Here is a 14,365-nt window from a genome sequence, read left to right as displayed (position 1 = left end):
GCAATCGAATAATCGGTTAACTTATATTCGACTGAATCGTTCTGCAGAGGAACTTTTTGCTTGCTCCGCAATCCGCTCTCGCCAGAAGATACGTAGCGAGAGAAGCTTGGAGTTCATTCGGTTGAGAAAACTTTCAGAGACCTTGCCTTTCGTTCTATCAGGCCCTTCCAGAAGTCTTTGACAATTTAATTAAATCTCACTTTCCATTGTGTTTCGTGCGTCTGGGCGAGGATGGCACAATGTACGTTCCCGAGTAAGATAAGGGTAGACGATGATATGAAATTCCACGATATTGCGACGCACGTCGTTGGAGAAGTCGAGACGCAGAGGAGTGCACATTCGTCAGGGCCAAGCGAAATCTGTGTTGTCGTAACAGCTGGCCAAGAAGCGTCGATTACCGGCTGTTAAGGGAACTGGTGCGGCAAACGAGGGAGATACATCTACCAGGCTCGATTACACCAGAGCGCCAATTGAAAGATTACGGCTGATTGGCCGGTCGTCCAGCGGTAAACGGAAGTCATCCAGTGTCAATGGCCAGTCATCGGTTCGTCGTCGAGTGCTTTTTCGCTTGCGCCGCCACGGCTTCCGTTTCCGTTCATTTACTTAAACGCCGCGACGACGATACCGTTGGTCGCTCGAAATTGATCAAACTCTTTTATCCTTTCATTTATGTTCCTCCACGTTCTTCTACGGAAGAATGATCAATCGCTGGCAAAGAGCGTAGAGAAATTTTAGACGGTCGGTAATCCTCTGGAAAATCGTGGACGAGATCACGTTCCTGCCGGATTACACGAGTTATCGAGCGTACACGAATTTCGAGGAACTCTCTTATCGAAGCCACCTTTTGTTCCCCTGTACAAGAGGTGATCGATCACGGTTATCCGTGAGATCTATAAATGCCATAAAAGATCGCATTTATCGGTGAATCGTTTAATTCATCCTCGCCGCTTGATAAATTACGATCGTTCGACTTTTTTGCGACTGAAAATCGAACGAGAAAAAGTATCGGAGATAACTCTGTCGAATTTGTCCCAGTCGAACCGTACTTATCGTGATATTCCTTCGTGTCCTTTTTTTTAAACGACGCGATTTTTTGAAAAAAAATCCTGGAATCGACAGAGACTCGCGTTTCGAAACGGAATTCGGTGGTCCGAGCCAAACACACGCTGGACGATTGGAACGTTAATGGGTTTGCGGCAACAACGAGGCTGCGATATCGTCGGGAACCATGCACGGTGTTCTACACGGGACCAAGCTAATGGGATATCATCGACATCCGAACAAGCCTATCGCGAGCTTGTGGAGAACAACGGAAACGTTCTCCGCAAAATACGCTTCCGTTCGATAGGAAATTTCAAATGTAGGACAATGTACGTCTCGCTTGCATACAATTTCCCCCTGGAATCGAATGCTTCTAAATAAGCCTTTCGACTGATACGGCTGCTTGCAGCTCTTTAAGGGGTTACGCTTAGTTGGGATCGGGTAAATGACAAAATTTATTAATAAACATTTACTATGAAGTGAAATATACCATCGAAAAATACATGTTTTAACGAGGGAACGCCCTTTTCTCGAGATCACTTGCGGTGGCCACGATATCTTCCAAACTGCTTATTTGAAATCAAAATCAAAGAAGATTGAGTTAGCATATTGTATTGTTAAGGGCCTGAACAAAGGATTTTTAATTCCGTTGAAAAATTTTCTTTTTTTCGGGGATTTTTCAGGAAAATTGTTCTCATTTTGGTGAAAATCAAAATCTCGCAAAACCCTTCGTTCAGGCCCTTAACAATACAATATACTAACTCAATCTTCTTTGGTTTTGATTTCAAATACGCGGTTTGGAAGGTATCGTGGCCACCGCAAATGATCTTGAGAAAAGGGCGTTCCCTCATTATTTAACACTTTACTTTTAAAAAAATCTTAAAACTACTTTGAAACATGTATTTTTCAATGATATATTTCACTTCATAGTAAATATTTATTAGAACGGCAAAAAGAAATCTTGAAAATCACGTCATGTTCCCGATCCCAACTAGGCGTAACCCCTTAACCCTTTTTTCGTATTACCAGGAGAGAAGAGTTAATTCAGTTTCCATGTACTGTCCAAAGTTCCGATCGATTCAAGATTTAATATTCTAATTGAGTAGGCATCACCAACCGCGTTCCATCGCCAACTTTCGACGAGTACATAGTTGGAAACGAGGCTGATTCGAAGCAAACACACGTCGGAAATCATAAGTTTGGACACGGTACGTCGAAAACTGAAAGCACCCGCGCTCAACTACAAGATCGTACGTTTATTGCTAGCGAGAAAGCTTCGTAATTTTCGAGCCGCAGATGAAATTTTAGAATCGTGTTTCTGTTTGCTTCCACCAGCGAAACGCACTTTTCAACTCTACGCTTGTCGTTTCACTTTGATAACTTAAACAGCTGTGTAATTTTTTTCGATTAAACATCAGCCTTTCGCACTACGCGCGTTAAACAATTTTTAATCGAAACGCGACACGGTTAACGTTGCATTCGTCAATCATTTGGCAATCGTTGCTCGTTCGAACGTTCAAACGATTTACCAATTTTTTCGTCGACGTGCAATACACCGTGTCTATATTTACCAGGGAAAAGTGTCATAAAGAGGAAACTAGAGAGAGACCGATAGAGAAGGAGAGAGCGGGATGGTTGTACAGAGGGGTTTGTGATTTCGTGGCCAGACCAGGGGCTGGAAACAGGGGCGAGCTTTCATCCGTGACCTGGGAGAATGTTTACCGCTACTTGATCAAAGGGGTTTCGATCCTCGAGCTATCGACGTTGCGGAATATAGCCCGGCCTCCGGTTGTTCTCGGTTTTTGTCTCGTTCACACCCTTCCGACGTCATCGTGACCGTCGGCGTCCGTCGTCGTCGTTGTAACACGTGTCAGGGCCGATAAACCTTGCATCGTCGTCGCGTATCGAACGAACCGCTCTTTTACATCGAAAACCAGACCCCCGACCGATGTTTGTTCTTGACTTTCAATATTCCTCTACTGTTACTCGTTTCTACGAAGAATAGAAAAATGTTCTTTCATGGATTAACTTAAAATAGGAAACCTACTGGCAGACGTCTGTTCTTACACGAATCACTCTGGTTTGTTTCAGATCAGCAAGAAGACAGTGTCGTCCGCCTAAGCCTGCCTAATGTAACCACCTTGGAAAGCTAAGATCGACGGGGCTATGAATATCGATTAACCCGGCCGGTAGATGTCGTAGAATCTTGGTTAGAAATCGGCCGATTTGCGGTTCCCGCGGGAAGATGAGAGGCCGGACGGGAATCGGTCGGAAGAAACGCGGCGTCGACGGATCGGCGACCTGACGAGAAGCTGGGAACGATCGAAGGGGACGATTAAAGGTTCGTTGGTGGAAAAAATGAACGAAAGCGCGGTCTATCTGCTCGGATCGGAAGAAGAGGCAATCGTACCGAGCAATCATTTGAACAGAAGCTTCTACAACGCGGTATATCCGGCACAGAATCGTACCTACGAGGATCTGTGGAACTTGGCAACGGACAGAGCCGGTCTGGCGATACTCTTGTTCCTGTTCTCGGTAGCCACTGTGTTTGGTAACATGCTGGTGATCCTAGCTGTGGTCAGAGAGAGATATCTTCACACGGCGACAAATTACTTCGTCACGTCGTTGGCGTTCGCCGATTGTCTAGTCGGATTGGTAGTGATGCCGTTCAGCGCGATTTACGAGGTCCTGGAGAATCGTTGGTTGTTCACGACCGATTGGTGCGACGTATGGAGATCGTTGGACGTTCTATTCTCGACCGCCTCGATCCTAAATCTCTGCGTGATCAGTTTGGATCGTTATTGGGCGATCACAGATCCGTTCACTTATCCAAGTAGAATGAGCCGTAAAAGAGCGGCTATATTGATCGCGATCGTATGGATCTGTTCGAGCGCGATCTCCTTTCCAGCGATCGCTTGGTGGCGCGCGGTCAGAACCGAAGAGGTGCCGGAGGACAAATGCCCGTTCACCGAACACTTGGGCTACTTGATCTTCTCCTCGACCATCAGTTTCTATTTGCCTCTGTTCGTGATGGTTTTCACCTACTACAAGATCTACAGAGCGGCTGTGTTCCAGACCAAGAGCCTGAAGCTAGGCACCAAACAGGTGATAATGGCGTCCGGTGAACTGGAGCTTACTCTGAGGATACATCGAGGAGGCGGTACGAACACGGATGCCAGGCATCTGTTCCGTACTGCCTCGAGCACACCGGAGGATCTACAAGATCTCGAGGAGCCTCTCACAGCCATGCACAATAACTGTCTGACCCGGGTGCCGTCCACGAGGATAACCAAACAACATCTGGGGAAGAACTTCTCGTTGTCGCGGAAACTGGCGAAATTCGCGAAGGAGAAGAAAGCCGCCAAGACGCTGGGCATCGTGATGGGCGTTTTCATCATATGTTGGCTACCGTTCTTCGTGGTGAATCTGTGGTCAGGATTCTGCTCCCAGTGTATATGGCAAGAGGAGATCGTGTTCGCGGCTGTTACGTGGCTCGGATGGATCAACAGCGGAATGAATCCGGTGATTTACGCTTGTTGGAGCAGAGATTTTCGAAGGTGAGTACCGTTTCGTGAAATTTCATTGTCTTTTGTTACGGCGACGGCGAATTGCAAATTCGACTCGAAAACACAAATGGCCCTCGTAAACACGTTAGACGGAGAAATAATGATGAAATAAACGAAGAGTTAATGGAATTGCACGAGCGTATTCGGTGGAGATTGGAAAGGGGGTTGTTCGACACGGGCTTTAAGAGTGGTTAATAGGATGCTAGCATTTGATACGGTACGGAAAACCGAGTTTGTACGAGACTATGGTAAAACTTTTACGAGCGAAAGTTTGCATTTAAGTTATTCCAACAGCGATGGGTATTCGACGCCATCCCCATAGGTTCATAGATTCGTTCAGCGGTTGCTGTATCAAATAACAATTTGTACCGTAAACTTTAAAACACTAAATTCATATTAATTCGCCGGGCAATTTAATCATGTTGAATGGTTAGAAAATAGCAGGGAGAAACACAATTCGAAACACGCGAGGATACACCAATAGCATCGTGGATAGTAATTGTCGGAACATGGTAACTCTATGGTCTGGTCTCTAGGGTCCTATTAAATCGTTCTCAGGTGAAACCGAGTAATCTTAGACAAACGTTGTTCTGGCAACGAAGGATTAATTTCCCCGAAACAAGCTTCGCAACCGTACCTTAATATCCCATCGAAAATTATTCAAAGCCCAATCCGAGCAATTAACAAAGAGTCCTGGTAAAATCGAGTCGGAACCAATTACCATTTTCCACGTGGCTAAACATTTGATCAACATTTTTCTATCTCATCTTGGACGACACCGAACTAGCCAACAACCTAGCTGAAGGTTCCTCGTTTCGATTCGGACGCGTTCAAGCTGCAACGACAAATCACCGACGTAACTTCCGGTATGTTGGTCGTTCGTGTTTCGCGAACGGATGCACTGAATAATTGGTGACAAAGTTGCACGGGAAAGCGGAAGGTATGCAAATAACGCGATTTAATTACGCGTCGCTGCACACGTTCGCTGAGAGCAGCAGGAAAATGGAACGCGAAAAACTTTGAAAGAATCTATGATGTTCTAACGAGTTTCCCCGTCTAGCCTTTTAAAAAGCCTCGTCCAGCGAAATCACGGAGTTTGACTGACAACGCGTAACTCCAGTTAGAATTTACGTTCCGAAACTAGATTCTGTAGAAGAGGAGAGAAAAAGGCGTTTCGTCTCGAAAAAGTCAGACTCGTCACCTATCATACCGCAATTCGGAACTTCTATAATATTTGGACTGCATGCCGGGCGACCGCTAGCGAGAACACTGATTCGCCGATCATCTCGCCGCCACCTAGCGGTCCCCGGCCCGAACCAGAGGCGTCCGGGGAGACGAAACCCTCTCTCCCCCTCCAGTAAACGCCTACGATTCCTTGAGAATTTTCACGCGACACGAACCAAAGTGATCGGTTTACCAGCAGGTTCCGAAAGCGAATGCTTTTTCCCTATGCTTCCTTCCTTCTCTCCGAAAAGAACCCCGTACGTGCATATTGCTAGATCGATCTCTCTGCCGTTTCATCAATCTCTTTTCCGGCTGCCCGCGGCAACGAGACACTCTCGAGAACTGATTTTTCAAAAAGTCGTTTCGCCCGAAAGAGACCGGCCAACGGTAGCCCCGTACACGATGCTCGGGACCGTGCTTCGTCGTAATTATGCTCGGTGAAAAATGACGACAACGTTGAACGATAAATAACGACGATACCTGCGACGAGAAAAACGGGCAGGGTGTAAAAGAAACGGGGAGGAAAAACGGGTTGAAGCGAATGGAAGAGGGAGAGAGACGAGGAAAAGAGTGACGCAAAATGCCATGGCAAGAGCATTAACTCAATGGACCGTACATGGCTTTATTTGTCTGAAACTCGACTTCCTTTCGTTACACCAGTCTTACGGAGAGAAAAAGCTACCGGTCTCCTTACTACTGCGAGACGTTAACAAACACTTTCCACTTTCCTCTCCCTTTTCTATTCGGAGCTTTCTTATATTCAATGTGCAGGTGCGAACGGAATTTCTTGAAAAGCTCAATCTTGACGGGCAATGCTTCATCTCTTAAATTACGAATCGCTAATGAAACAGTGTCGTGTTTCATAAGTATCGGTGTTCGATAAACATATTTCATAGAGAAGGAAAATCAATGTAAAACACCTTAGTGGAATTAATTCTGGACACTTAGATTTTTACTTAAATTTCGCATTTATTCAAATTATTTAATAGATTATCATTTATATTTTATATTCTAATCATTGTTTTCTAATTTTAGGGCGTCGCTTATATAAAAAAGTCAGTAAAAAGACCATTTACAGCCATACTTTTAATATACAACAAAAATTACAATTTCAACACATCAAAGGAGGTAGAAAAAAATTAATATTTCGTTGGATATCCTTTCACTCTGTGATTGGTTATTTCACAAGCGCAAAAACAAAAATAACAACACAGTTTAGATTTTTTTAAATAAAAATTTCCAAACATTTTCAAACCAAATCATGTGAAAATATTAAGTATAAACATTATACAAAATATTACGCTATTAATTTAGCATAGCAGAATATACATTTATTGCATAAATATGAAATAAAGAATATTTTTATGCAAAGTGTCCAGAATGAATTCCCCTAGTGTAACAGCGTTCCCTGTCACTATTGTTCCGATGTTTTTCTCGGTTAATTGCGTCGCTCAAGTATCTTCCGGGAATCGAGTTTTCTTACCGAGAAAGTGTACAAAATATCCCGTGAAAATATCTATGCGAAGAATGGGCAGTAAATACAATTTACGTCAAAAAACGGCGACCCAAGGGTGGAAAGGAAAGGAAAAGAAAGAACGGAAGATCAGGGGGTGTTCGGTAAAAAACAAAGAACATATCTTCGATAAGACGCGCGGGAATGTTTATATGGGATAGAGAGGAGGTTTACGATTTAACCGTGTCCTGGATGTTACGGCTGTCGGGATAAGTTCGAGCGACGTAAAATCTTCTGGATAATTTACGCGAAACGTTGATTCCTTTTCCGGGAAGCTGTTTCTCCGCAACTGAAGAGGGAAAGCCGATTGCAAGAGTTGCGAATAATTTCAGAAGGGATGTAAAAACTTTCGTTCAGGGTATTCGAGATGCGTTACTTTACGTAATTCCTAGACTCGTTTTTTTTTTGTCGTATGTAGACAAAATTTACTTGAGAGTAAATCGTACGATTAATTTTGTCGAATGATTTAAAGAGTTCTCGGGCACCGATTTATTACCGGCGTGAATCGGTACCGGTCGATACTCGATAGGATCGACAATGTTGATTAACGAGAGCGAGGCAATTACGAGCACTCGAAACGCCAGGAATGAGTTAGCATGCCTTGCGCGATACCGACGAGCCGAGATAAAGCATTTCCGCAAATATACAACGATATTAAACGTTCGAAAATTATGTTTCTCCGTCAACGGAATCCCGGTAAATTGTGATGCCGGTGTCCGCAGAAGCCTGTAAGGATCCTCTATTTAATATCAAAATGAAATTTCCTGGATCGCCGTGACGTTAATACGATTTCGGTGGGACATTTTCGTGTCAATTAAAGGACTCGCTTTCAGACTGTCGTGGATTCGGTAAAAGTACAATCGAATAATGAAACAGACAGTCGCGGTGGTTGAAAGTTTTTTCAGAGAACACTGTTGAAACAAGAAGAAGGACTAATTAGATTTCAAACAGTACAAAGTCTATTCTCTACCGGCCTCTTTTGTGTAGCTCAACTGAGGACCTTTTGGTCTTTTTTTTTTGTAAAACGTGCAGCGTCCCTTGTTCCCCGCAAGCATTCTTACAGGGATAAAAAGAGTTCTTTTAAAATCCTGCACGTCTAACCAAGAGAGACTTTAGCCTCTACATAAAATTCAACGATTACACTTCTTCACAGAGACGGGTCACAACGAAAGTATAAGAAATAATAACGAGACGGTTTAATAAAATTTGATTAACCTTATAATGAAAATACTTTTCGGTACAAAAGGTTAAATTACACCGGTAAATAGATTGGATTGGTTATTTCAATTGATATAGCAGCAGGTGTAGCCGGAATTGCAAAGTTCGAAGCCGGCTAGGTATCGATTTCGTGCCTCGTTTCGTAATCCCGAGCGAATAAATCGAGTTGCTTATTTGCTTTTTTCTTCCATTCGCGTCGCGATGGAATTCTTTAGCCAGTAACAGCGCCTATAATTGCAGGCGAACGATAATAAATTCAAGACTCACCCAGTCACGCGAAGAATTCTGCATTAAGTCAAGGTTTTCGAGGCGAAACGGGCCGATCAAAGCCGGGGACCACCTCTTTGAAATTGCTTCTTCTCGTCGTTCAATTCTCGCAACGGCTGGCTGCAATCAGATTCGAATAAATATGAGTAACGGAAAGTTTTCTATTCGATTCGAGTATCGTTTGCGATTGAACATTTTTGTTCACCGTTAAAATGGTACTTGTTCGAGTTCAACGAAACACGATTCGCAATTCTTTTGTAACGAAAACGTTCGAAGAAAACCGAGTCCTTCGTGAGCAAGAACCCTCGCATTTCCATTCGTTTTGCATGTCTGCGCGCGTTATGTACCGTGCTGGATCGCGTAAATCATCTCGCACGCGAAAACACCGGGAAAAGGTGAATCGTCGTGCGAAACAAACGACCGAAATAACGAACGTTCAATTACTTTCCTGCGAACGAGCGCGATTTAAAGATGCGCGCATCGAAGAGAAACCGCGTTCTCCTTCGAAAGAATCGTTTTCCCGTGGGTGCATTGTGTTGGAAATTTTATCTATCCATCGTCTTTCATGAGATATACGAGAATCTGACCGTCGACTATAACCATATTTCTTCAACGGACAGCCACGAACGTTCGTGCGAAACCTTTCGCATCAGAAGCAGAAAGCAATAATTATTTTTAAATAGAAAATATTATGCAACCCGTTCTGTTCGAATTATAAAAGAACTTCTTCGTTGGATCGGTATGCAAAGGAGGAGGATTTCAATTCGCGGTGAAAAATCGTCGAAAATAAAAGAGAATCGTGACGCGACAAAAAACCACCAAGAGGGGGTGTGTATAATTTTCTAGCGGAAAAGAAACAGAGAGAAATACCCAGGGGATTGTTGGATCGACTTTAAACGGGAATTCACAGGCAACCCTTGTTCCAGAAAGCAGATACGAAGATAACTACGACCCGATACGTGTGTCTCTGTCTATACGTACACCGGCATATAAATGGTCGTCGAGATAGAGAAAAGAGAATATCGTAGCCGTGAGGTTGTGGACGGATAGAAACGAAGCTCTTTAGCAAATTACTTTTATTCATTCTCCTGAAACGAGCTCGAGCGGCCCGTAGTTCGAAGCAACCTACGAAAAAGCTGTTCCGGTAGGAGCTTCTTTTCTCGTTTCCCGCCAAGACACTTGGGAAAGCTAAGAAAAATTTATCGGCCTTAAATACGTTCCAGATTTAACGGGCAGATTTTATATACCTTGGATTTTCTACGTTGACAGATATCATACAATTCTTTTCTGTCGCATAAATAAACCCTGATAGGATTATTCGTGCCTTTCAATGCATCGAATGCAACAGCTATGCAATGCTATCTTCTTTAACTCTTTGTCCGTTCGCGTACTTTAGTAGCTATTTCCGGTACGTCCATGAGTATTTTCTTGATACGTTACATTACGGGAAACGGTAGTATCATTTTTGAGCTACGCGGTTGTTCCGGAATGCGCATAAAGAAAAAGAAATTGGAAAGTTATGTGCATTCCATATGGTACAGAAAGCGCACGAATTGAAAGTCATTTTCTACACGCTTGCATCGCATACTGCGAGTTTCGTGCGCGGGACAGGGAAAAAGTAAAAATTGATGAGTAAAGGGAGAAATATATGTCGTTAAAAAACTTGAAATTTATAAAGTTGGATATTTTTTAAAATCAGCGTTCTCAAAAACTGAAATATACACTTGAATTAATTGAATGAAATCATGTGTGGCAAATGTGCAATCAACCCGTTCAAATTGATTCCCATAATTCAGCTATGACGTAGCACATTTTCCATTCATTTCCAATCGAAATACAGATTTGCATGTGCGATCACGGTTCACTTATGACACCGCATTACCGACACCTGATACACCCGACCGGTATTTCGTTCTCGATACAAGAGTTCCAATCGCAAAAACCGATGTAGATTCAACGCCGTTCGTTATTGGTCGACCGAGGTTCATCATGGTCCCTAGGAGAGGGTGGGTTTCGCCCTTTTATCATCAGGAACGAAAGCGTGGGATGGTCCAAGGAACCTCTGACCCAGAAAAATTTCTTCGAGATAACTGCAGGAGTTGGAGGAAGGGCTGGTCGAGGTGTCTGAGGCGGTCTGAACGAATGCAAATTCGAGTTTTCGCGGGATAACAAAGGGGTCGTTAACAGAAAGAACCGATCTGCCCTCGTTTCCCTTCACTCTTCCCATACTCTCTCTCTTATTCTTTCCTTCCCGTCTCTCGGCTCACTTGACCTGCCACGAATCGTAATTTATCCTTTATGCACCGTTTTCAGCCGTAATTCAACCGGTCAACGAGCTGCAAATCTCTATGGACCCAGACAAAATCGAGGGTATTTTTCTTTCGAGGGGGAATGAAGAAAATTCAGTACAGAATTTCGACGCAAATTCTTCGAAGAATAATCTTCGCATACGGGATAACTCTACTTTCTGGAGAATTTGAAAAGTGACGCACGTCTTTTCTCAATCAAACTGGTTACTTTTGTCAGCCTCTTTTTCAACGTCTCGTCTAGACAAGGTCCCCTTAGAAAAAAGAAATGTATATTCACAGAATCGAGATTTCACTCTATGACGAATACAGGCTGCGTCAGCAGTGAATTATTCATCGTTGAAGGTACATTTTCATCTCGCCTTTCGGTTGCCCAGAGTGGTGGCAAAGTGGAATGAAAAATGTCAGATTTCAGATCCCTGCTACACCGAATATTCGGTGGCTTCCTACTGCAGAATTAATCTCTGGTCGCCTCGTAATGCCCCCTTTGTGAAAGCAACCCTTAACTGTTGCGGTACTCGTTTCTTACCCTTAATCTACAACCTCGCTGCCCCTGTTCTACGTTAAAGGAAATTTATTGTTAACTTTCGACCGATGGAAATTTTGCAAAATTGTGTACCCTACCCCTTAGAATTGTAGCCAGCGGTTAATTCTGCCAACCATACGGTAAACGTGTAAACTTTTAATTGAACGATCAAAGGAGTTTCGTAATTGCAAATGTGGACTGGTTAACTAAATACGTATATTTGAAACGAATGTTTCGATCGGAACAAAGTGACGAGAGGATATCGAATTAATTGGTATCAGGTTAATGCTTATTGGATACGATGCCACCATTAAGCGACACGGGGACCGTTCGCGGCAGTAGTAGAGATCAATGGTAAACGCGACACTCGCGGCAAATCCGGCCTGTAATTCCCGTGAACGCATGCTGGCTAATGGATTCGAAGTAACCGTTTGGTGTAATTAGCGTTGATCGCAAGCCACAGCCTCGATCTGTGAATCCTTGCGATGGAATGGAAACTAATTGTTCATGATTTTCCTATTCGTCTCGATAGCGAGTAGCAGTGTTGATTGATATGGTCAATGATTATATTAAATAAGGAATCCACCATTGTCACGGCGATTGCAAATTTAACCAAGTCAACCGATTAAAAATCTCCCCCCGTCATAGCAGGGTCGCAACTTTTTTACAACAGGACCCGGCTGTTCATCCAGCTCCGCGACTACTTTCGAACACGATCGATTCGTTATTAATAAACTGGATCGTACCGAGGCTGTTTCAGTTTTCGACCTCGAGAAGCCAAGCCGATCCGATGCGATCCGATCCTCCTTTGGCCTGCACACCGTGCACAGAACGCCCGAGACTATCGATTTTCCATTTACCCACCGGCAAACAGCCGTGAAGCGTGATAGTCACACGTGCGATTGCTACACGTAGGATTCGCCTATGTCCCCGGTTACCCTCGTCATCGGTACTCTTTCCTCCCCCTTGTTGTTCCACCAACGCACGCGATTCTTGCTTCAAAATACCATCCTGTTGTTGTGTAGTCCGATACCCGAGAGAGCAACTTTTAGTAAAGAGAAGTATCGATTTTCGTCAAATGTACGATAGTTTGTAGAAGAAAAAAAGAATTATACGAACGTTCGAATCGTTCGGTTTGAAACCTCGACTTTCTGCTCGTCCCCTAAATTCCCGTTAACACGCTGCTCATTGCAATAATGTTGTTTCAAAGTCGTTAACCTGAAGGGCTATTCAATTTACACCCGTTTCCCAGCTACCACGACTCCCTGGTACACCGTACACGCTCTAGCGATGTATAGAGGTTGTAGGCGAGCAAGGAATCTACCCGTTCGTTTTGTCCGTTGTAGAAGGTGTGATAAGTGGAGCCTTAGGTTACACAGCTACGCGTGCGGCTGCATTTACATAACGTCCCTTGCGCAACGAGAGAATTAATCGCCAGCTGGCAGTTCTAATTTTCAAATGGAAAAGGGAAGAAGAAGGGAGAAGCGAATTGGGAGGATTTAAGCGATTCGACCCTTTAATTGATTTCAACGAGTCGAGGAAATTTCATTGTCTCGTCCTCTGAACGAAGGATAGTACTAAAAATTAGAGCGCGACGTAAATTCGGCTCGGGGAAGCACGGTCAGCGGTCGCCAAGGTCTCGACTCGGCGTCGGGACGTTCGGCGCCGAAATGTCTGCAGATCTGAACGCGAAAGAGCGAGGGTAAATGTTGTTAGTATCATTGGACCGACGCTACACCTCGAACTTCAGGATAAGAGGAGAGATATAAATCGAACGACCCACGCAAACCTACTCGCTATCTATCGTTTCCAGCATTTCTCTACGCTTCACGGCTTTCTCGCCACATGTTGCCGTCCCTGACGTCATGTCACCATCTGACGTCGTCGACGACACGCTGCAGTGATTGCAACTGCGAGCGTCGTGCCACCACGACCGCGCAACCTTTTGTCTTCTCTCTATGCTTCCGCCTCTGACACCTTTGTTTTGCCGTTAATACGATGACGTGCATCGATAACACCACCTACGCTGCTAGGCTGATGGAAAATAAATAGCCAATTTAATTTTTGTTTCAATCTGTCGCTTCGATTACCGTCAATTTCGAAATAAAAAAGAAAATTTAACACGACTAATTTTGTTAATTACGCAGCTCGTTCCACGAGAACCATTATGCCAGAGATATTAATTTAGACCTTCAATTCTACCATGCTCCTATTCAGAATTTTTCAATTAACCAAATGTATATTCGTAGTGCCGTATTTAGACCGGGATCCCGATTACCTCGAACGAAATCCAGCGCTCTTGTTCCACGCGTCAAGTCTCGTTCCAAATCTGTTGCAAACTCTCATACATAATGCATCGGACCAAGAGGGAAACGAATGAACGAGAACCGTTCGAACGTAGATTTCAATGAGCCACGTGCGATATCGGACTACACGAGACATTTAACCCGAGACACGTGCGTAAATCGAAAACGAGCGCCGATGCCAATCGGTTTCAGCAGGCTGGAAAAAAGCTGTGTCAAAGGTTCAGGCTGTTATAATACAAGCTTATGTTTCGTATAGGTTCTACAAATAAATAACCTGATAATTACGTTCATATACAGGATATTAAAAAATACCCTGAAGACCTCTACACCGCTGGATAGATCACGAAAAATCGAAGTGAAAAGTTCCGTAGCATTTTTCGATGGGATCAGTAGTTTAG

The 14,365-nt window shown here is 43.9% G+C and overlaps 2 protein-coding genes across 7 annotated transcripts in view; one reads left to right on the top strand and one right to left on the bottom strand.

Annotated features, from left to right (window-relative positions):
• Positions 1 to 14,365, bottom strand: part of LOC114874409 (double-stranded RNA-specific editase Adar) — a 75,790-nt gene that overhangs the window by 43,425 nt on the left and 18,000 nt on the right. For both annotated transcript variants that reach the window (XM_029183646.2, XM_046286974.1), the window contains exon 2: positions 8,830 to 8,949. The gene's annotated coding sequence lies outside the window, so the exon portion shown is untranslated. The remainder of the gene's footprint in view (positions 1 to 8,829; positions 8,950 to 14,365) is intronic.
• LOC114874411 (dopamine receptor 2) overlaps positions 1 to 14,365 on the top strand; it is a 50,008-nt gene that overhangs the window by 17,714 nt on the left and 17,929 nt on the right. For all 5 annotated transcript variants that reach the window (XR_006829646.1, XM_029183654.2, XM_029183653.2 and 2 more), the window contains one exon: positions 3,133 to 4,598. Coding sequence is in view for 4 of the 5 variants with exons in the window: in XM_029183654.2 (XP_029039487.1) it covers positions 3,400 to 4,598 (1,199 nt within the window). In the remaining variant the exon portion in view is untranslated. The remainder of the gene's footprint in view (positions 1 to 3,132; positions 4,599 to 14,365) is intronic.

This window comes from Osmia bicornis, chromosome 9, assembly GCF_907164935.1.
Source record: "Osmia bicornis bicornis chromosome 9, iOsmBic2.1, whole genome shotgun sequence".
NCBI classification, from domain to species: Eukaryota; Metazoa; Arthropoda; class Insecta; order Hymenoptera; family Megachilidae; genus Osmia; species Osmia bicornis.
This window is presented reverse-complemented; position numbering and strand designations above follow the sequence as displayed.